Here is a 25170-nt window from a genome sequence, read left to right on the forward strand (position 1 = left end):
TCCAATCCATGGACATGGCATATGCTTCCACTTGTTTGCACCTTGCTCAGTTTCTTTCTTTAATGTTGTGTCCTGGTTAAATTTATTCCTAGGTACCTTATTTTTTGTTGTAATAGTAAATGGGGTTGTTTTCTTAGTTTCTCTTTCTGAGAGTTCATTATTTGTGTATTAAAATGGCATGGATTTCTGGGTGTTGACTTTGTATCCTACCACTTTGCCAAATTCATTTATTAGTTAGGGTTTTCTATATACAAATCATGTCATCTGCAAATAGAGTTTTACATCCTCTTTTCCAATTTGGATACATTTTATTTATTCTTCTTGTCTGAATGCTATGGCTAGTACTTCCAGTATTATGTTGAGCAAGTCAGATCTAGTAATACATTAAAAAATCATACAACATGTCTGATTTATTCCAGGGATGCAAAGTGGTAAAATACATGCGAATCAATAAATATGATACATCATATAAATAAAGTGAAATATAAAAATCACATGATCATATCAATTGATGCAGAAAAATCATTTTATGTAATCTAGCAGCCATCTATACTAATTAAAGGGTAATATGCTAATTAGACTGATGTCTTCCGGACGTCCATCTGGACAAAGCCACAGCAACTGCAGGGCTGAGGGGAGCGGGAGAGGTGAGGCGGGGCAGGAGAGGCACAGCAGCAAGGCCCCTTTCTCAGAGGCCACGGGAGAGGCACTGCAACCGCCCGCCACCGAAGAGGAGGCAGCGCCGCAAGAGAGGAGGTGACGCCACCACCACCACCGCCTCTTTCGCAGAGGTGGTGCTGGAGAGGCCTCGGTGCAAACTGGTCCAGCACCACGGCCTCTTCTGCAGAAGCAGCAGGAGAAGGGGCTGCGCGGGCCCGGTCCTGGTGCCATGCCTCCGCGGAGGCTGGATGGGGTGCGACCTGCTGTGCCTCAACCTTCCACAGCCCCTCCCCGAGCCGACCCCAGCGCTAAGCCAAGGGCTGGCAGCTGTGGCAGTCGGCAGTGGCAGCAACAGCGGGGTTATGGGGGCGGCACCTTCTCATGATTGGCCCAGTTGCCTCCCACAGAGGGAGGCCAGGCTGCAGCTTGGGAGTGGGCCTAAGACGTCAGTAAGACATTCCCTGAGGGCTCCCGGACTGTGAGAAGGGGCAGGCCAGGATGAGGGACCCACTCCAGTGCACAATTTTTCGTGCACTGGGCCTCTAGTCCTATATAATAAAAGGAAAATATGCAAATTGACCGAACAGCAGAATGACCAGTCTCTATGATGAGCACTGACCACCAAGGGGCAGACGTGCAACACAGGAGCTGCCTCATGGTGGTCAGTGAACTCCCACAGGGGGAGCACTGCTCAGCCAGGAGCCAGGCTTATGGCTGGTGAGTGTAATGGTGGTAGTGGGAGCTTCTCCCTGAGGCAGCACTAAGGAGCAGCGAGCCCGGCTTCTGGCTGAGGGACACTCCCACAGGGACCTCCAATGGGGAGCAAGTCTAAGCTGGCAGGCGGACATACCCCAAGGGGTCCCAGACTGCGAGAGGGTGCAGGCTGGGCTGAGAGACACCCTCCCCCCCCACAGTGCATAAATGTTGTGCACCAGGCCTCTTGTTTATGATAAAAACTCTCAGCAAAGTGGGAATAGAGGGATCATACCTAAACATAATAAAGGCCATGAATGTAAAACCTACAGCCAGCATCATATTCAATGGGCAAAAACTAAACACGTTTCTCTTAACATAAGGAACAAGGCAGGGATGTCTGCTTTCACCACTCTTATTCAACAGATTCCTGTGTTTTATATACACAGTGGTGGGCAAATATAGGTTTACAGTCATGTGTATGTGAAATACAGAATAGACTACAAGTATCTGTAAATATTGTAAATAATTGTTACCAGCATGTCTTTTTCAATACTAACAACTGTAAACTTACGCTTGCACATCCCTATACATACAAATTTTGAGCATCTCTATTTGTAGCAATAATGATTGCTCAACTCTTTACATTTCATGGTTGTTATTGTTGCTTGTTTTTAAAATGGTAGGTTTGCTTGAATGGAACTTGTGTACGTGTGAAAAACCACAAAGACGTTAGACTCTGTAATGCCTCAATAATGTGCCGTGGAAATGGGGTAGGTAATGCCTATGTGTAGTTTTATTTAAAAAATTCATGTCAATAACTTTTCCAGGATAATAATAAGGTTCAGGATTAATTTATGTGGAACTTTCTTAATGAAAATTGAAAGCAAATAAGTAAAGCAATCTCCATAATTTATAGTTATGTACATGAATTAGGTGTTCAATAAGATTATTATAGGTCTCATGAGTTCATAAGCTTTGAACTTTGTATAAAATACAATATAAAACAATCTGTTATTATAACATTACATCAAGAATGTAAACTTTTAGAAATATATTTATTAAAGATTATATAGATACATGATACATAGATATAAAATTATAATTAAGTGTATGTTACTGAAATATATTTAAGTACATACAATATATTTACGTATATTATACATATAACTTATGGTGTAATATTTTGTGAGAGCAGAGTTTCTTATCCAGTTTCTTAAATTGTTAGCAATAAAATCTGATGGGCCAAATGTATGCACCATAAAAATTTCAGTAATATTATATTATTGTCTTCAAGAAACAGTGTACCAGTTTTTGCTCCCACTTGCTATGAAAAAAAAAAAAAAGGTGCATTTCCTCTTAATTCTGGCCAGACTAGTTTCTCAGTTTTTCAATGTCTTCTAACATGGTAAATCCAGTGTTAATTTTCATTTATTTAATAATTAATGATACAGGTCTTAAGCATGTATGTATGGTCATATTTTCCACTTGTATTTCTATTTTACCATTCATTGTGAAATTTTCGACTGGATTATAGAAATTTTGTAGGCTTTGGAAGGTTTCCAAGTATGCCTTTGGCTTCTGCCATATTGATGCTTCATGTATTATACTACAGTAATCCAGGAAAAAGTGATATGTCTTTGTGTCTTGATTCAAAATTTTCTCCCAAATAACTTAAATGTCCTATTAGTTACAGTTTATTTTCTGTGTTTTTTTTTTCATTCTTTATTTTATTTTAATTGAATTTTTGCATGAGTCTACTTCTAGATTCTCTATCTGCTCTGACTCTTCTTTTAATTCATACACCAGCTCACATTTATAGATATTTACTAGCAAAATAATTTTTCTATTTGTGTCTTTTTAAGCAAGTTTTTCCTTTAGTTTTTTTCTCTAATTTTTTTTTAAGTTGGCTCTTCTCACAGCAATTTTTGTATCTGACACAATTCATGAAAATTTTTAATTTCCACAAATTTATATCTAGCTTCATACTTCCTATGCCTCTCTAGAATAAGATATTTCAGTTTTATCAAAAATGTTATCTACTTTTATTTAAAAATATAAGAGATAAATAGTAGGAACTTTATGTGACATTTGAAAAGATGTTGCATGAACATTTATTTTATTAAATTTCATTTAAGAATTATTTTCCACATTAAAACAAACAATTTGGTTTTGGTTTTAGGTTTGCAGTACTGAATATGTTTGTCAATGTAGGCCTGGATATGCTCCTCCACATTGTACAATTAATCCATCATCACCAGGAGGAAATCTCTATGACGGGTTTTGGATATTCGATAATTCCAGTTAGTATCTCAATCAGTGTGATCCCACAGAACTTTCTGCACTTACAGAAATGTTTTACAGCTCCACTGTTGATAAGGCTGTTGTGCACCTGACATGTAGATAGTGCAACTAAGGAAGTAAAATTTTCACTTTATTTTATGTTACTTAATTTAAATTTAAATGGCCACCTGTGGGTAGGGGGCTACTCTACTCTATAGGGGGCTACTCTATAAATCATACTGTCAATCAAAGTGTTGTGTACCTTTTTAATTCACATCTAGAAGTGAACTTTTCATTAGGCTTTTCCTTAATTTTAACCATGGGTACTCAAACATTTCTATTTATATAGCAGAGTTTTCTAGATAGGTGCTATTAAATTATAGAATGGGTGATATATTTTTATATAGTCTATATCCCAAGGATATTAACTATTGTGATATGCTAATTCATAACTAAGTTGCATTTTTAAGCTAAACATACTATAGAAAGATAAAGTAATGAAATATTTCATATGGTTAGTAGATGGTACAAAAAGTTTCCATTTATTTGGTGAACACTCATGTATAAATGTGGTATATTAGATTTCTCTAAACTTCACAATGCATGAATCTCATAAGAGCTTATTTCTACTAATGTCTTTCCATCATTGGCACTTTTGTTGTTATATATCTTATTTATATATTATATTATAAACTGATAATACATTATTATTTGCCTTAAGTAGCTAATAGTTTCTTAAATATTTTTAATACAAATATATATATATATATTTTCCCACTGATTTACTGTTATTTTTGCTTGTTTTTTTTTTAAATTTAATTTTCAATTCTTTCAGCACATTCAAATTTCCTTATGGGTCATTTCCTTTGAGACTGAAAAACTTCCTATTGTATTTCTTTTTGTGGCTATTTTGCGGTGACCATATGTTTCAGCCTTTGTTTGTTTTTAAAGTGGTTTTATAATGTCTACATTTGCCAAGGATATTTTCACTGGAAGTAGATTTCTACATTGAGAATTGTTTCTCTCAGCTGTTCAAAGATATAATCACACTATCCTGGCTTCCATTTCCTGATGAGAATACAGCTGTCATTCTTCTTATACATCTCAATAATATAATGATTCTTTTACTCTTTGTCTGAATTTCAGGCTTATTTTCTGTTTTTGATTATCCACAGTCTCATTATGATTTGCCAAATGTGTTTTTCTTTGAATGTATCCTGCTCGAGATAAATTGGCTGAGATTCTTGATTCTATAGGTGGATGTATTCTTAGAAATTTTTTTGGGAAAAATCCCAGCCTTTGTCTCTTTTTTAATATTTATTTTTTATTAAACGTATTTGCCTTTTAAAAAATTATACACATTAGCATATTCACTTTGTGGTATACAATTTTATGGGTACAAAAAAAATGAACAGACTTATTTTCCCATCAGCTGTCATCATGATACAGAATAGACTTAGCATCCAAAATCCTTCCTCTGGCTCCTTATTTTGCAGTCATCCTCTACTGTTAATTCCCAGAAAGGAATTACCTGTTCTCTGCCCCTAGATATTCCCCTTTCCCAGAATGACATATGCATTTGAGATTCATTTCTGTTGTCATGTTTTAATAGTTCATTAATTTTCATTTTTAATTAGCCTTCTATTAAAAAGATGTACTATAGTTAGCTTATCAATTCATCTATTGAAGGTTATTTGTGTTATTTCAAGATTATGGCAATGAAGAATAAAGCTGGTATCAATATAAATATAGAATTTTATATACATATGTATAGCATATATACTCTACATATAGAATATACATATATTGTCACTTTTTTGGTGGGTAAATACCTAGGGATAAGATTGCTGAGTCATTTACTAAGTGTATTTTTTTAGTGGGTATACTTATCTATATTAATAAAAGGGTAATATGCTAATTAGACCAGGAGACCTTCCAGGAGACCTTCCGGACATCCTTCCAGACAAAGCCATGGTGGTGGGACTGAGGCAGAGGTGGTTATGGGCGATCAGACCAGGAGGGGAGGGCAGTTGGGGGTGATCAGGCTGGCGGGGGCGGGGGCAGTTGGGAGCGAGCAGGCTTGCAGGGGGGGCTAATTGGGGGCAAGCAAGCTGGCTTGCGGGGGCAATTGGAGGCAAGCAGGCTGGTAGGAGGAGCAGTTGGGGGCAAGCAAGCCGGCAGGGGGGCAGTTGGGGCGATCAGCCCAGTGGGGGGGAAGTTTGGGCCGAGCAGGCTGGCAGGCAGAGTGGTTAGGGACAATCAGGCAGGCAGGCAGGTGAGCGGTTAGGACCCAGCAGTCCCAGATTGCAGGAGGGATGTCTGACTCCTGGTTTAGACCCAATGATTGGGCCTAAACCGGCAGTTGGACATCCATTGAGGGGTCCCAGATTGGAGAGGGTGCAGGCTAGGCTGAGGGACACCCCCCCCCGCCCCGTGTATGAATTTCATGCACTGGGCCACTAGTAATTTTATAAGAAACAGCCAAATTATTTTCAAAAGTGGTTGTACCATTTTTCCTTCACCCCATTCATCAATGAGAGATCTAGTTTCTCTGCACAGATAGCCTGCACTTCACAAGCACTTAGATATTGTTATTTTTTAATTGTTTATTTCAATTTTGTTTCACCAGTTTTAGGTACTTAATGATATTTTATTGAGTATTTATTTAATTTATAATTATAGATTCACAATAAATTACAAAGAAATGTAAAAGGAAGTTCTGTATACACTTCAGTCAGACTCCATCAATGAAACATGTCACAGTACTATAGTCCAATATCAAAACCTAGAAGTGGACATTGATAAAATACATAGAGCTTTTTCAATCTTCACCAGTATACACGCACTCACTTTTGTATGTGGGTGCAACTCAGTGTGTATTTAGTTCTGTACAATTTTGCAACATGTTCAAATTGATGTAGTAACCACCACAATTGAAATGCATAACTATATCAACTATATCATCACAACATGTATTATCACTAAACTAATAGTCCTTTTTACAGCTACACTGATCCCCTTTTTCCTCCTTTCCTAACTCCTGGCAACCCCTGAACTGCTCTGTCTCTCTAATTATGTTATTTCATGAATCTTATTCTATCTAATAAAAGAGTAATATGCAAATTGGCCGTACCTCCACTACACCCACAAGCCACGCCCACCAGCCAATCAGGAACGGATATGTAAATAAACCTAACCAAGATGGCTGCGGCCACAGAGAGCAGGAGGGAGGCTTGGGTTTCCCCAGCAATGGAGGAAGCCAAGCTTTCTGCCTGCCCTTGCCGGCCTAGGCCTCCATTCAAGGCTACAAAGTTTCAATGATAGAAGATAAATAAATCCAAACAGAAATGGCGGCAGCCACAGAGCTGGAAAGAGCAGGAGGCTAGGGTTGCCCTGGCGATGGAGGAAGCCAAGCTTCTGAAGCCCTGGCCTGCCTTGGCCTCTGTTCCAGGCTACAAAGTTTCAATTAGAGAAGATACATAAATCCCAACAGAAATGGCTGCCACCATGGAGCAAGCAGGAGGCTTGGCTCCACTCCAGGCTACAAAGTTTCAATTGTAGAAGATAAATAAATCCCAGATACCAATAGGGTCACCAGGGGGCATGGCCAGCCTGCACACCACCACAGGTCCCTTGCCCAGGCCACCCCACACCCCAAGGGAACCCCCACCCTGATCCGGGACACCCTTCAGGGCAAGCCGGCTGGCCCCCACCCATGCACCAGGCCTCTATCCTATCTAATAAAAGAGTAATATGCAGATTGACCATCTCTCCAACACATAAGATGGCTGCCCCCATGTGGTCAAAGATCCTGCCCCCATGTGGACACAAGATGGCCACTACAAGATGGCCAGCAGGGGAGAGCAGTTGGGAGGGACCAGGCCTGCAAGGGAAGGCAGTTGGGGGCAATCAAGCCTGCAGAGGAGGGCAGTTAGGGGTGACCAGGCCAACAGAGGAGGGAAGTTAGGGGTGACCGGGCCTGCAGGGGAGGGCAGTTGGTGGGGACCAGGCCTGCAGTGGAGAATAGTTGGGGGGACCAGGCCTGTAGGGGAGAGCAGTTGGGGGGGACCAGGCCTGCAAGGGAGAGCAGTTGGGGGTACCAGACCTACAGGTGAGGGCAGTTAGGGGTGACCAGGCCTGCAGGGACGGCAGTTAGGGACAAACAGGCTGGCAGGGGAGTGGTTAGGGGGTGATCAGGCTGGCAGGCAGAAGCAGTTAGGGGCAATAAAGAAGGCAAGCAGGTGAACAGTTGGGAGCCAGCAGTCCTGGATTGTGAGAGGAATGTCCCAGATTGGAGAGGGTGCAGGTTGGGCTGAGGGACACCCCCTTCTCCGTGCACGAATTTCGTGCATCGGGCCTCTAGTGTTATATAAATGCTTTCATACAATTTCTCTCTCTTTAAGATGGAATTTTTTCTCTTGCATAAATTTCATGAACTGAATATAAGTTGTTGCATATATGAATACTTCATTTTTTATTGATGATTTGTATTGCTTTGTATGAATGTATCAAAATTTCTTTAATTATTCACCCATGAAGGACATTTGGTTGGTTGCCAGTATTTAGCTACTGGTATCATGATTAGATCGGCAATGAATATTCATGTGGAAGATCTTGAATAAAAGTAAATTTTTAATTCTCTGAAAAACATGCTCAGGAGTGAAATTGATGGATAGATAGTAAGTCTTTTATCATTTTAAAAGTGGTTGTAATTTGCACTTCCCTAATGGTTAATGATGTTAAATATATTTCGTGTGTTAATTTTGCACCTGCATATATTTTAGCAAAAAGTCTGTTCTGCACTCCTTTTTTATGCATTTGACTGAGTACAAATGATAAAATACACTCCTCCATCACTATTCTTTTATTTATCACTATGAGCAGTAAAATAAAATTTCTGAAGTCTCAGATTTATCCAATAGAAATTAACATAAAATGGACCCAGGGTTCTTTTGTACCTTCTTGGAAGTGGATACAGTATATTAATTTGGTTAACAAAATCAGAAAACCGCAATTTTCCAATGGAATAAAATTGGGAAACCTGACATAAACCCTTGCTTATGTGGTCCAATTATTTTCCATAATGGTGCCATGATCATTCAATGGGGAAAAGGACAGCCTTTTCAGCAAATGGTATTGGGATAGCAGATATCAACAAGCAAAAGAATAAGTATGGATGTTTATTGAGACCATATGCAAAAATTAACTACAAATGGATCAGAAAATAAATGTGAGAGCTAAAATAATAAAATTCTTATAAAAAAGAAGGGGGAATTATTAAAAGCATTGGGTTTTGCAGTAATTTATTGGCTATAGGATCAGAAATACAGCAAAGAGAAATAAGTACATTTGAATTCATAATCATTAAAAACTGTTTTCCAGCAAACAGTATGATCAACCAAGTGAAAAAGATTGCCCATGCTGTAGGAGAAAATGTTGGCAAATTATATATCTGATGAAAAATTAATATCCACTTTATGTAAAGCACTCCTACAGATTTACAACAAGAAAACAACCAAATTAACAAATAGGTAAAAAACTTGAATAAATATATCTACAAATAATTTACCCATGTGGTCAATAAGCACATGAAAAGATGCTCAACATCTCAAATTGATAGGATATTGTGAATCAAACTTACAGGCTTATACAAAATTGAGAAAATATTGTATTGATGAGGATATGAAGAAAGTGGAGCCCCTGTGCATTGTTAATGGAATGTAAAGTTATGCAACCTTTGTGGAAAATTGTATAAGCACAAGCAATGAATGAAACAAGAGACTGATCCAACTTCATACAAAATTAAGAACTTTTGTGCTGCAAATGACACAAGAAAGTGAAAGACAAACTATAGAATTGGTAAAAACATTTGCAAATTTTGTATCTGATATGCAACTTGTGTTTCCAGAATATATAAAGAACTCTTACAAGTCCATACTAAAAATACAACCCAATTAAAACTGAGAAGACGTTTAAATAAACATATCTCCAAGGAGATATACTAATAGCTCATAAACCCATGAAAAGATGCTCAACATTTTAGGAAAATGTATATCAAAACCACATGAATTACTAGTTGATTATAATAAAAATTAATAGGCAACATGTTATTAGTGAGAATGTGGAGAAATTGGGATTTTCTTAGTGCTCTTTTTCCAGCAATGCTCAAGCTCTGGTATCTTATTTTCAGTCTCAAGCCAGTAAGAGCTGCCTTTAATTAGCTTCAGATTAGACCTTCACTAAGGATACCTGGGAGGCTATCACAACACTTTTGGGTCCCTAATCTACAGAGCAACTGTGCTGCACCCTGCAGTTCCAGCCATTTCTGCTGCTGTGAGCTCTGTGCTTGGCCTCCTTAACTCAGTGAAGTGCTGCACTTTGCCTAGGACTCCAATTCTCTGCTGATGTCAGCAAATCCTCCATAGATAAAGAGTTGAATTTTCATATAATCAACATCATATTTTCCTTCCTTCTGATATTACAGATTTGCATTTCCTATTGGCTTGAAGAAATTATTTCCCTCATGTAGATTGTCTTGTTTCATATTTTTACTAGAGGCCCAGTGCATGAAATTCATACACTTGGGGTGGTCCCTCAGCCTGGCCTGCAACCTCTTGCAGTCCGGGAGCTCTCTGGCATGTCAGACTGCTGCGGAACCATGAGCCCAGCTTCTGGCTAAGTGGTGCTCGCCCTGTGGGAGTGCACTGACCACCCGGGAGCAGCTCCTGGGCTGAGCACCTGCCCCCTGGTGATCAGTGCATGTCAGAGCAACCGGTCATTCCAATGTTCAGTCGATTTGCATATTAGCCTTTTATTCTAGCCTACCTAATAAAAGGGTAATATGCAAATTGACCACACCTTCGCTATGCCTAAGCCACGCCCACCAGCCACGCCCACCAGCCAATCAGGGTGAGTATGCAAATAAACCCAACCAAGATGGCTACAAACACAGAGAGCAAGGTTTCCCAGGCAACGGAGGAAGCCAAGCTTTCTGCCTGCCCTTGCTAGGCCTAAGCCTCCACTCAAGTTACAAAGTTTCAATTATAGAAGGTAAACAAATCTTAACAGAAATGGCGGCAGCCACGGAGCTGGAGAGAGCAGGCCAGGGTTGCCCCGGCAACGGAGAAAGCAAAGCTTTCCGCACACTCTGGCCAGGCCTAGGCCTCCACTTAAGGCTACAAAGTTTCAATTATAGAAGGTGAATTAACCCCAACAGAAATGGCTGCCGGCCACAGAGCAAGCAGGAGGCTTGACTCCGCTCCAGGCTACAAAGTTTCAATTGTAGAAGGTAAATAAATTCCAGATACCAGGGCCTCCTCTTGGGTCGCCAGGGGCCGTGGCTGGCCTGCAAACCACCACAGGCCCCTTGCTCAGGCCGCCCCATGCTCCAAGAGAACCGCCATCCTGATCCGGGACACCCTTCAGGGCAAACCAGCTGGCCCCCACCCCTGCACCAGGCCTCTATCCTACCTAATAAAAGAGTAATATGCAGATTGACCATCATTCCAACACACAATATGGATGCCCCCATGTGGTCAAAGATCCTGCCCCCATGTGGACACAAGATGGCCACCACAAGATGGCCAGCAGGGGAGGCAGTTGGGAGGCACCAGGCCTGCAAGAGAGGGCAGTTGAGAGGGACCCAGGCCTGCAAGGGAGGGAAGTTGGAGGCGATCAACCCTGCAGGGGAGGGCAGTTAGGGGTGACCAGGCCGGCAGAGGAGGGAAGTTGGGGGCAAACAGGCTGGCAGGGGAGCAGTTAGGCATCAATCAGGCTGGCAGGGGAGTGGTTAGGGGGTGATCAGGCTGGCAGGCAGAAGCGGTTAGGGGCAATCAGGAAGGCAGGCAGGGGAGCGGTTGGGAGCCAGCATCCTGGATTGTGAGAGGGATGTCCGACTGCCCGTTTAGGCCCGATCCCACCGAGATCGGGCTTAAATGGGCAGTTGGACATCCCTCGAGGGGTCCCAGATTGGAGAGGGTACAGGCTGGACTGAGGGACACCCCCCCTCTCCCTGCACAAATTTCGTGCAACGGGCCTCTAGTAGGATTATAAGAGGGCTAGTTTGTCGTCATTTAATGGAAAGATTTCCTAAGAGCTAAAATGGAAGCCCTACCTTCCTTAGGGTAATGGATATCTCTCAATCCAATAAGTAGGTGCAATTTCTTTAATCAGCCTTTAGTACATGAGAAGAAAGATCCACTTCTAATATGATATTGTGAGTGAAGATGGACTAGTGGAGAATTGACCTTTTCTGATGGATGAAGCAGGAAATGGAGAGTTTTAAAAGTATTGAGTTCTCCCATAATGTAAGACTGCTACATATTTGCATGATTTCAATATTTTTGTGTATATTTTCCAATTTATTTCTATAATATATAAACATTGTGAATCACTTTATTTCAGTTAAATCACTGCTTATCAACATGTAATTGGATTTTATTTCTAAGTTATTGAACTTTTTTTGTGTGGGGGAACACTAATTGCATTTACATTTAATATTGTCAAGGTGTATTGGTGGTAATTCTGCTCGCTTAATTTAGTTTTCTGTATTTTAGTTGTCTGGAATATTTCTTTTGTTAAATTGGGCCCAGTTTCCATAGATTTAAATTTTTTTCCTATAATGTCTTCTAACACCTATAGAAATATCTATTGTTCTAATTAATATAATCAAAATTAGGACATCACCTTACACAGTCAATATGGAAATTTAACCTGGTTTATTATCATTAATTGGGCTTTACAACCTTCAGTTATGTCAATCATTTTTCATTAAATCATTTTTTAAAAACAGTTCTTTTATATGCTCCATATTTTAAACTGAAGAGCTTATTAGGTTGTAATATCCATTTCATCTGTTTTCAGCAGGAATTAATAAACCAGAATATAAAATATTATAAAAGATTATATGTGTAATGATTTGAAATAAAGTATGACAATGATATTGATATATGTTGAGTGACATGAATATACAATGCACTTTGTGGCATAGTCATAGATTATAGGAAAATGCTTTTAAATTTAATTTTATTCATTGTATGACTGTATTATTAGAATCACAAATTTTTATAAATCAAAATTATAATATGATTAAATTTAACTTTAAAAAATTATTTCGTATTTTCAGAAAAAGTTGCATACATGCCTACAAAATATCATCAGGCTGGTCTTCGAAGAGATGGCCTCTTGATCAGTTTCTGCCTTTTCCTATCTTTCTTTATTTTAATCGCCATCATTGCTCTTAAATGGAAAAAAATGAAATTTTGGAAAAGAGAGGGAACACTAAGTGAAGGGTAAGTAAACTTATTATTTCTTATATTTATATTGAAATGTATTATGGAAAGAATTAAAATGTAATTCAGAATATTACAAGTAGGAATTCTTGGATGGATTGGGTTGATGGATAGAAATACTGAATCTTAATATATAGTTTGTTTTTTCAGGTTGTAGGCAGGTAGGTACTCTTCATGTGTGTATAGGCCCAGGAGCAACTGAAGCTACTCAATAAATCCTCAGTGCCTTTCAAATAGAAAACCATTCAGGTAAAATTGCTTTAGGAGGTTTTTTTTATTTCCCAAGCAATTCCACATTTAGGTGTGCCATGGAGATTAATAGAGATAGGGAAGCCAATTTTATGGACAAAATATGTAGAAGGTAAGAAAAATGTTAGACAGCAAAGAGTAAGAGAGAGAACACAGGCTACTGCTCATTTTATACATAATTAATATTGTTCATGTGTTTCTAAAGTTAGAATTAAGGTACATGCTTATCTTTATACACCAATACAAGCTGCAATGTGCTTAGTGAATATTCAGGAAAATGAGAATGCAGAATAAAAGATAAGTGGGTCTCTATTCCATGCTAAAGAAAAATGGTTCTCTTTCTTACTTTTGGAGAGATAAATAAAATAATGGTAGAAAATCTTCAACACCTCTATTTCCCATGTTAGTTAATTTTTTTACAGTATAAACAAGTGAACAGTAACTAATTAAAGTCAGTGTATTATTCTGCCTGATTTATGTAGATTTTATATAATCATCAAATTAATATAAATGGACTTGAATGAATATCTGGCATATTGTAGCCATATAGCAGGAACCTGGGCACCAAGACACTCCTCTTCCACAGGAACTGTGCAGGTATTGGAATTTAACAAAGGAAAAATTGGAGACTGTCAATACCACCCAAAGTAACTAAATGTAGATGAAAGACTTAGAGGCCTCACTAATGAGCTCATAAATGAAGTGAAAAGTTAGTGATTTACATAGTTTTTGGTAGAAATATCATAACCGGATAGATAATAATTTAAAAATTTGCCCATTTGCACATAGGTTACCTTTTTAACTTTGGATGTGCATTATTTATTTGTATATCCCTCTTTTCTTCCTTGTAGAGAAGATAGAGAAAATAGTAAGTTGGTTTTTAGTTTGGAATGTATATAAGCTTAATATATTTAGTAGTTAGGTCAACATTAGAAAGATAAAACATTTAATATAGCCTCATTGAGAGAATATGGGAAGTAAGTAGATAATTATATATATATATATATATATATATATATATATATATATATATATATATATATTGAGTTATTAGTTCAAAGATAGCTTTGTTACTTTTCTTGATTTTGCTTAAGATTACAATGTTTCCTAAACCTAAAACTAATGTCATTTCTTTTATTCAGAACTACTAGTATGTCAGAAGACAGCAGTACTGATAGCAACAGGACATACACAGAGTTAAAGGTGAAATGAAGGCTTCAAACTGTTAACAAAATATCACTGCTGAGATATTTTTTAAATCTTTAATTATACCTCAGTATGAGACCCATTATTTACATGTTTCCTCATCATTGCTACTTGTCACTATCCTTATACTAAAACAAAAGCTAATTCAAATTTTGTTTTGGAACTCTTTAGATATAGTTAATGTTAACCAGTATTAGCCAGTGATGTTTTTGTCAACTATTTTTCTTTTCGTAAAAGAAGTGACTTTGAAGAGATTTAAATGTATTCTTAAAATAGTTATGAGTTATCATGTACCCTGCTCATTTACTTAATGTGCTAACTGATAGACTTAAATGGATTATTTCCAAACATCTACATTTTTCCCTAACTAAGATTCCATGGTTATAGTTATTCTTGTTTTATAAATGAGAAAAAGACATATGAATTTAAATAATTCCCCATGTGTATAGAATTTTAATAAGTTTTGGAGCTGGAGTTTAAGATAATCAGACCCAAGGGTTTAAGTTAAAAACTCCACCATTTTGACACAGATAGCCTGTTATATAACTACTAGAGGCCCAGTGCATGATTTAATCATGCACCTGGTGCACCAGCGGGCTGGCTGTCCGCCGGTGCCCCAGGCCTTCCGAAAGCCTCCGGTGCTGCGGAGGCTTTTGAAAGGCCTTGCGCCGGAGCAGACAGCCGGCCAGGTCCCCCGCTTTGGTGTTTGATCGTGGGGGACCTGGCCGGCTGTCCGCCGGTGCCCCAGGCCTTCCGAAAGCCTCCGGCAGCCATGGTACAGACGCTGAGCTCCCAGCGCCAGTGGCGCCTCGAGCTCAGCGTCCTGCTGGCCCAATCAGCTACCCCGGCCACCCTGAGTCCCGCCCCCTGCGCCTCCTGCTGGCCCAATCGTGGGCGTAGCAGAGTGATGGTAATTTACACATTACCATTTTATTATGTAGGATGTGTGGGGAATAGAATTTACATTTACTGAGGACATATTAGAGGCCATGGAAAATGTTACGTGTACTCGCTAAGGCAGAAAGTCAATTACTCTAAGATGGACTAAAGTAGGCATCTGTACATAGTTTTCAATTTTTAACTCAGATGCATAAAGAAATCATGACATTTGACATATTAGACTTATCACTTGGGGTAAATGGAAGAATTAAAAAATTAAATCATGAGTAAGGTCAGAGTTCATCCAATGAATTATGTATCATTCCTCCATATCTGACCTTGAGAGTTCAGTCAATGTATCTGTATTTGTTCTCTCATCTGCCACCAGAGAACACATTTATAACTCCTACGTAGAATGTAAATTAGTCTTATTTCTGACTAGAGCAATCTCTACTTCTTTGATTACTCTATTAAAATCCACACCCGAGGTGAGGATTTTGGCACTTGGCTCACTGTCTTCCTCCCATGTCCTCGTTCTCCAATCATAGTCTCATCCTTATGCTGGGTTATCTTCACCTAAACTAATCACCACCACCCATTCAGTCATTTTCTCCTAGAGCGATACAGTGATCTTGCTACTTCTCTGATTTCTTCCAAATCTTAAGTTATAAATTCAATATCTTGTTATGTTTTACATGTTTTTCTTTTTCTTTTCTTTTCTTTTTGTCTTTCTTCTTTTCACAGACTTCATCTGCCATCAGTACTTTATAGTTTAAGATCTTGCCTCAAAAATTGAAAATAGTGGGTTTGGCACTTAGTCCATAAGCAACAAATACATTTCATAAGTTAATCATATAGTGTATTGAAAGTGATTAATCAGATGGGAAAGATTAGGGCAATAGGAGTAACTGGAAGAGTTGATGTTGATGAAGAAATTTGATAGCAATTTTTTTTAAAATGGTTGACTAAAAAGGTCTTATTGAGCAAGTGATATGTATGCAAAGAATTGAAGGAGGTGAAAATATTTACCCAGTTTAGATGTTTGAAAGAACATCTCAAGGACTCACGGGATCATCTCAAATGCGGCTTTTATTTAAATGCAAAGGATACAGCACAGCAAGAGAGAGTGCAGGAAAGTAATGAAGGTCAGAGAGAAACCTCAGGTACAAGGTCTCAAGGTTCCTTTAAACATTTTTTTTTAAATAGATGACCATCAATCTCACTGCCCTTATCTTGGAAAGGTGTGAAAGCAGACATCCAGCCTTTCCCAGAATTAAAGATCGAGCTTTACCTTTTATCCAATAATTCAATGCTGTCTTACACAGGGATTCAGGTGGCAGAGCTATACTTGCATATACCTGGGCAGGAACTTTCCAAATACCAGAATGATCCAATGGGAAAAAAAAGTCAGGAATGTTTGTTAAATAACAGTGATGTTAGTTTACCTGGAGCAGAGTTGAAAGAATCAAGGACAGAGAATAAACGTGGAGAAACCAGATAGTGAACTCCTGCAATAACCTAAGAGAAAACAGGATGGTACCTCAGACCAGCAATAGTAAAAACAGTTTCAGAATCAATTTTTAAGATGAACTAACAAAATGAATTGACAGCTTGGATGTAGACTAAGAAAAAAATACATAAATAATGCTTATTGATCAAGAGCAGGATGATAGGAAGGCTAAAATATAAACCCAGACCTGTTTCTAAATTTGTGCTCTTAATACATTTAAGATTTATTTTAATAGTTATGAACATTGAGAGATAAAATCTACATAGGTAATCATGAGCCAAGACAATTGTCTGGTGTGCCCTGGTAAGGAGTTTACATTTTCTCATATATGAATGGGAACATGTGAAAGTATTTTTGAAGTAGTCTGGGAGGCATTTAACATGATATAGTTTGCTGTAATGAGGCGGTGAAAAATTCAGTCAGATTCAGCCAGGAATAGAGTTGAGCAAAACATCTATGAGAGTATGGACTACACAGAAAAGATGTGATGTGGACAGGTTTGGAAGAGAAGAAAAGATCAAAAAGTTTTGTGGGATATAATAAACGTTAAGTCGAGTACGTGGTCAGTGATGGATATATTTGGTGTAGAATAACAAAGAATTATGAAGACTAAAACATTTCTGACAAAATTGAAAATGACACCTTTTACTAATGACATATTGTAGAGTAGGCTAGAAGCCGTTTTGTTTTGGAAAGATGATGTGCAGGGGAGTGAAGTGTGAGTTCTGTTTTGAACATGTGTATGTGCGACACCTGTTGGATATGCACAGAGAGCTCTCAGAAGCGCTCCTCCTCTGTAGACAAAAATAGACCAATTAATCATTATTATTTATTTCTTCCAACATTTTTTATTGTTATTTTCTTCTCTGTTTCCTTGTTGGTGATTTTCTTTTACCCATGTGAAGCATAGAGACTGTATAAGTGAGATATTTATAAATACCAATTTATGATATATTTGTAATGTGGAAAATGGTTTTACAAATTTCATGAAACACAGGCATAGATTGTGACAGTATAACCAGTGTCTTATTATACTAATTAAATGCTATACCTGTAGATGCTTAGTAAAATTAGACAGTTTTATTAAGTTAAAATCTAACCTTTCTATTTTCTATATTTCTTTTACAGCAGTGACTGGGCAATAATGTCAAAAAGCCATAGGATGGAGAAAAGATATTACCATGAAATTCACCATTAACTGGCTTGATTCTAAAATGAATAAAAATCTGCCTTTTTCTCCTTTTGTTATGGCTTAAAGCTTTCAGTTTCACAAACCAAAATAAATCCTGAGAGTGAAAGTATGTAGGCTTGTGTCTGCTGATTCTTCTACCTGCTGGGATCCTTTAGTGGAAAATAAGTGGTTTTGCCTCTTTTGAATGTGGGAGGCTGTTAAATCCCAAGGAGTACATTCCTTTGTCCATTGCAGCTGCCTGCCCTCAGATGCCCATGGCCATGCTACCTGCTCCCATCTCAAAAGAGGACACCTACAGTCCACATCTCTGATAGATTGTGATTCCCTTCCCCATCCATTCCAGGCTTGGGATTTGAAGTGTTGCCAAGTAAACCCAGCTCCAAGCCCCCAGAGAGTCACTATCATCCCACCCATCTTCAAGGAATTGCTCCCACTGAGTCCTGGTCATAGATAACTATTCTGTCTTCAGGTAATACTTTCTTGGCCTCATGTAACTTGGGATCTAGGCTATATCTTTGTCCTTTTGTGGCACCCAGTTTTCTGCTCTTTCTTTACTTAAAGCTGAGCTTTGCTGGGTAAGATTTTTTTTTTGCTTTAGTGTTTCCTCTCCCTATCTTGCTCTTACTGAGATAGGTGCACTTCTGCATACCTCAAACCATTATACCTGGGTTAGAAACCATCAGCCTTCCCGGAGATAATTAGGAATTTCAGATTCTCCATTAATATGCGAAGATGCTCTTGGGTCAGGGGTGGGCGTACCTCACCACAAAGGCTAAGGATTTTCTTTTCTAAATGTCCATCAACTGTGGAGGTAATGATGCTTTTGCCAGAGTAATTTTAGAAAATTCGCAGGGATCAAAGCCTGTCTGCAATAAGCAATGAGGAAATGGTTTGCATTTTGATTTTTGAGAACTTAAATCTGTCATTAAATAAAGATTTCATACCAGAGTATACCTATATAACTTTAAATTAGATTATTTTTCTTGTTATTGTGTTAAGTTCCTTATATATTTTGGATACTAATCCATTATCAGATGTAAAATTTATAAATATTTCCTCACATAACATAGAAAATCTCTTCAGTCTACTAATTGTTTCTTTTGCTGTGCAGGAACTTCTTAGTTTGGTACAATTCCATTGTCTATTTTTGCTTTTGCCACCTGTGTTTTGGGATCATATCCAAAATACTGCTTTCCAGACCATAATCAAGAAGCTTTTGCCTATGTTTTCTCCTAATTGTTTTAGAGTTTCAGGTCTTACGTGTAAGTCTTTTATCCATTTTGAGTTTATTTTGGGGTAAGATTCCAGATCAGGGTCAATTTCCTTCTTCTGCATGCAAATATACAGTTTTCCTAACACCATTTATTGAAGGCTTATACTTTCCCCAATGTGTGTTGCTGGCAGTCCTGGGTTGTTCACACCTTTTAGCTATTGTGAATAATGCTACTGTAAACCTTAGTGTACAGATATCTAATTGAGACCATGCTTTCAAATTTTTGTGTGTGTGTATACTCAGAAGTTGGGTTGTGCTGGTAATTTTTGTATGTGCCATGACTGGAGATCCAACCTGCAACCTTGGCATATGGGGACTAGGACCACATTGTAACCAACTGAGCTACCTGGCCAGGGCCTGAATGTGTAATTTAAAAAAAAATTAAGAACATTATTTGAAAAGTAAATAGCGAAACACTTGTTATTCAGACAAAATGGTTTTTAACAAAGTAAGTGTAATCATAAACATAATTTTAAAATGGATATGTATGGGCTCTGGCATGTAGTTCATTCAGTTGGTTAGAGTGTACTGGGGATATGATAAGATTACAGTTCCAACTCCAGTCAGGGCACATACAAGAAAAAGCAATGAATGCAAAACTTAGTGGAACAACAAATCAATACTTCTCTCTCTCTCTCCATTTTTCTACCTCTCTCTATAAATCAATAAGTAAGATAAAATGGATATATATTATGTGATTTGGACCATGTTGTCCAGTAAGAATAGTCATAAAATAAGAATAATTTTTTTCCATAGTTTTAAAATATTGGCATGGCTTTTTTTTCTTTCAATTTTTTTATTAAGGTATTATATGTGTACATATCTTACCATTGCCCCCCCCCACCCCACTCCCATATATGCCCTCACCCCCCAGAGTTTTGCATCCATTGGTTATGCTTATATGCATGCATACAAGTCCTTTGATTGATCTCTTATCTCCCCCACCTCTCCCTAACCTTCCCCCTGTAATTTGACAGTCTGTTTGATGCTTTACTGTCTCTGTATCTATCTTTTTGTTCAAGTTTATAATGTTCTTTATTATCCATAAATGAGTGAGATCATGTGGTATTTTTCTTTCATTGACTGACTTATTTCACTTAACATAATGTTCTCCAATTCCATCCAGGTTGCTGCAAATGATGAGAATTCCTTCTTTTTTATGGCAGCATAGTATTCCATTGTGTAGATGTACCACAGTTTTCTGATCCAGTCATCTGCTGACGGGCACCTAGGCTGTTTCCAAATCTTAGCTATGGTGAATTGTGCTGCTATGGACATAGGGGTGCATATATCCTTTCTGATTGGTGTTTCTGGTTTCTTCGGATATATTTCCAGGAGTGGGATTACTGGGTCAAATGGGAGTTCCATTTTCAGTTTTTTGAGGAAACTCCATACTGTTCTCCACAGTGGCTGCACCAGTCTGCATTCCCACCAGCAGTGCACGAGGGTTCCTTTTTCTCTGCATCCTGGCCAACACTTGTCGTTTGTTGATTTGTTGATGATAGCCATTCTGACAGGTGTGAGATGGTACCGCATTGTTGTTTTGATTTGCATCTCTCGGATAATTAGTGACGTTGAGCATGTTTTCATGTGTCTCTTGGCCTTCCTTCTGTCTTCTTTTGAAAAGATTCTATTTGGGTCTGTTGCCCATTTTTTTATTGGATCATTTATCTTCCTTTTATTAAGTTGTATAAGCTGCCTGTAGATGTTGGAGATTAAACCTTTATCAGTGATGCCATTTGCAAATATGTTCTCCCATGCAGTGCGCCTTCTTGTTGTTTTGTTGATGGTTTCTTTTGCTGTGAAAAAGCTTTTTATTTTGATGTAGTCCCATTTGTTAATTTTCTCTTTAGCTTCCATTGCCCTAGGGGCAGTGTCAGTGAAGAATTTCTTTTGGCATATGTCTGACATTTTGCTGCCTGTGGATTGCTCTAGTATTTTTATGGTTTCCCGTCTTATGTTTAAGTCCTGTATCCATTTTGAGTTTATTTTTGTGTATGGCGTAAGTTGGTGATCAAGCTTCATTTTTTTGCATGTATCTGTCCAATTTTCCCAACACCATTTATTGAAGAGACTGTCTTTATTCCATTGTATGTTCATGCCTCCTTTGTCAAATATTAATTGAGCATAGTGGTTTGGGTCAATATCTGGATTCTCTATTCTGTTCCATTGATCTATATGTCTGTTCTTGTGCCAGTACCAAGCTGTTTTGAGAACAGTGGCTTTGTAATACAGCTTGAAATCTGGTATTGAGATCCCTCCTACTTTATTCTTCTTTCTCAGCATTGCTGTGACTATTCGGGGTCTTTTTTTATTCCAGATGAATTTTTGGAGAGTTCTTTCAAGGTCTGTGAAATATGCCGTTGGTATTTTAATGGGGAGTGCATTGAATCTATAGATTGCTTTGGGTAGTATGGACATTTTAATGATGTTGATTCTACCAATCCATGAACATGGTATGTTCTTCCATCTGTTTACGTCTTCCTCTATCTCTTTTTTCAGTGTCCTGTAGTTTTCCGTGTATAGGTCTTTTACCTCCTTAGTTAAGTTTATTCCTAGGTATCTTAATTTTTTTGGTGCGATGGTAAATGGGATTGCCTTTTTAGTCTCTCTGTAAGTTCACTATTGGTGTATAGAAAGGCCATAGATTTCTTGGCGTTAATTTTGTATCCTGCTACATTGCCAAATTCATTTATTAAGTCTATTAGTTTTTTGACGGAGTCTTTCGGATTTTTTATGTACAATATCATGTCATCTGCAAATAAAGACAGCTTTACTTGTTCTTTTCCAATTTGGATGCCTTTTATTTCTTCTTCTTGTCTAATTGCAATGGCTAATACTTCCAGTACTATGTCAAACAGGAGTGGTGAGAGTGGGCATCCCTGTCTTGTTCCTGTTCTTAGGGGAAATGTTTTTAGTTTTTGTCCATTGAGTATGATGTTTGCTGTGGGTTTATCATATATAGCTTTTATTATGTTGAGGTATGAGCCTTCTATTCCCACCTTGTTGAGAGTTTTTATCAAGAAAGGGTGTTGGATTTTGTCAAATGCTTTTTCTGCATCAATTTATATGACTATGTGATTTTTATCTTTCAATTTGTTTATGTGTTGTATCACGTTTATTGATTTGCGGATATTGTACCATCCTTGCATCCCAGGGATAAATCCTACTTGGTCATGGTGTATGATCTTTCTGATGTACTGCTGGAGCCGATTTGCTAGGATTTTGCTGAGGATTTTGGCATCTATGTTCATGAGGGATATTGGTCTATAATTCTCTTTCATTGTGTTGTCTTTATCTGGTTTTGGTATTAGGGTGATGCTGGCTTCATAGAAGGAGCTTGGAAGTGTTCCTTCCACTTGAATTTTTTGGAATAGTCTGAGGAGGATAGGTTTTAGTTCTTCCTTGAATGTTTGGTAAAACTCTCCTGTGAAGCCATCAGGCCCTGGGCTTTTGTTTGCCGGAAGCTTTTTGATGACTGCTTCAATTTCGTCCATAGTTATTGGCCTATTGAGCTGTTTAGATTCTTCTTGATTGATTTTTGGAAGATTATATTTTTCTAGGAATATGTCCATTTCCTCCAGGTTGTCCAGTTTGTTGGAATAGAGTTGTTTGTAGTATTTTGTAACAATCCTTTGTATCTCAGCGGGGTCTGTTGTTATTTCACCTCTTTCATTTCTGATTTTGTTTATTTGGGTCCTCTCTCTTTGCTTCTTGGTGAGCCTGGCTAGAGGCCCATCAATCTTGTTTATCCTTTCAAAGAACCAGCTCTTGGTTTTGTTGATCTTATGTATTGTTTCTTTGGTCTCTATGTCATTTATCTCCGCTCTGATCTTTGTTATTTCCTTCCTTCTGGTTATACTGGGCTTTTCTTGCTGCTCTTTTTCTAGCTCTTTGAGTTGTAGGGTTAAGTAATTTATTACCATTGTTTCTTGTTTTTTGCAATAGGCTTGTAGAGCTATGAACTTCCCTCTCAAGACTGCTTTCGCTGTGTCCCATAGATTTTGGATTGTTGTGTTTTCATTGTCATTTGTTGCCATGATGTTTTTTATTTCTTCCTTGATCTCTCTGGTGACCCAGTCCTTGTTTAATAGCATGCTGTTTAGTCTCCATGTGTTTGATTTCTTTGGATTGTATTTATTGTAGTTGATTTCCAGTTTTATGCCACTGTGATCTGAGAAGATGCTTGATATAATTTCTATCTTCTTGAATTTGAAGAGACTTTGCCTGTGACCCAGCATATGGTCTATCTTTGAAAATGACCCATGTGCACTTGAGAAGAATGTATATTCTGTGGCTTTGGGGTGAAATGTTCTGAAGATGTCAATTAATTCCATCTGGTCTAGTGAGTCATTTAGGATTGCTGTTTCTTTGCTGATTTTTTGTTTAGAGGATTTGTCCAGTGGTGATAGTGGGGTATTAAAGTCTCCTACTATGATTGTATTGCTATTAATCTCTCCCTTGATATCCTCCAGGAGTTTTTTTATGTATTTGGGTGCTCCTATATTGGGAGCGTATATGTTTACCAGAATTATTTCTTCTTGTTGGATTTCTCCCTTTAGTATTATGAAGTGGCCTTCCTTATCTCTTGTTATGGCATTTACTTTGAGGTCTATTTTGTCAGATATAAGTATTGCTACCCCAGCTTTTTTTTCATTTCCATTTGCCTGAAAGATATTTTTCCATCCCTTCACTTTTAATCTCTGTGAGTCTCTTGTTCTGAGGTGGGTCTCTTGTAGACAGCATATATATGGGCCGTGTTTTTTTATCCATTCAGCTACTCGATGTCTTTTGATTGGAGCATTTAGTCCGTTTACATTTAAAGTTATTACTGAAAGGTATTTGTTTGTAGTCATATCTATTTTTGTGTCTGTATTCCTTCTTACCTGTTTATTTCTTCTTTTTACAGTATTCCCTTTAGCAATTCTTGCATTGCTGGTTTGGTGGTGATAAACTCCCTGAGCCTTTTTTTGTCTGCAAAGCTCCTGATTTCCCCTTCAATTTTGATTGATAGTCTTGCTGGATATAGTATTCTTGGATTCAGTCCTTTGCTTTGCAACACTTTGTATACCTCCTTCCATTCACTTCTAGCTTGTTGTGTTTCTGTTGAGTAATCATTTGACAATCTGATGGGTGTTCCTTTGTAGGTAACTCTCTGTCTCTCTCTTGCCGCCTTTAGGATTCTCTCTTTATCATTTATATTTGCCATTGAAATTATGACATGTCTTGGTGTGGGTCTTTTGGGGTTGATCCTGCTTGGGACTCTCTGTACTTGCGTAACTTTTATCTTTCCCATATCCGGGAAGTTTTCTGTCATTATTTCTTCAAATAGATTTTCTAATCCCTGCTGCTCTTCTTGTCCTTCTGGCAGCCCTATTATACGCATGTTACTTCGTTTCATGTTGTCCCTTAGCTCCCTTAGGCTTTCCTCCTGCTTTTTAATTTTTTTCTCCAATTGCTGTTCAGATTGAGCTTGTTTCTGTACCTGATCTTCTAACTCACTAATTCGGTCCTCTGCTTCTTGTAGTCTACTGTTGAAACTTTCCATGGTGTTTTTGATTGTAGCTATATCACTTTTCATTTCTTCCTGATTCTTGCATAAGTTGTTGATTTTCTCATCCATCCGATGTATAAATTCCACGACCTTTACTCTGAACTCCTTTTCGGTCATGTTGCAAGCTTCAGTTTCACTAATTTCCTTTCTTGGCGACTCCACATTTTCTTTCCTCTGTGAGTTATTTCGTTTCCCCATTCTGGCTATTACCAGAAAGCTCAAGCTTCCGTTTGCGTGGACCTGGGCCGTGTGCTGTGGGGACTTCGCTCCACCCGAGTTTCACTGAAGTGCTCTGACACTAGGACGTGTGGCTGCCTTTGGTTGGCGGGAACCAGACTTGCCCAGGGTCAGTGTCCCCAGTGTTCCTTGTGGTCTCGTGTG

The 25170-nt window shown here is 38.3% G+C and overlaps 1 protein-coding gene across 1 annotated transcript in view; it reads left to right on the forward strand.

Annotated features, from left to right (window-relative positions):
* LOC307104491 (A disintegrin and metallopeptidase domain 3-like) overlaps window positions 1-16761 on the forward strand; it is a gene marked incomplete at both ends in the record, with an annotated part of 80152 nt that extends 63391 nt beyond the window's left edge. Inside the window, one exon of the mRNA XM_079779377.1 lies at window positions 16586-16761. Within this exon, the coding sequence (XP_079635503.1) occupies window positions 16586-16761 (176 nt within the window). The remainder of the gene's footprint in view (window positions 1-16585) is intronic.
* Window positions 16762-25170: the final 8409 nt, after the last annotated feature.

This window comes from Cnephaeus nilssonii (assembly GCF_951640355.1).
Source record: "Cnephaeus nilssonii genome assembly, chromosome: 8".
Taxonomy (NCBI): Eukaryota; Metazoa; Chordata; class Mammalia; order Chiroptera; family Vespertilionidae; genus Cnephaeus; species Cnephaeus nilssonii.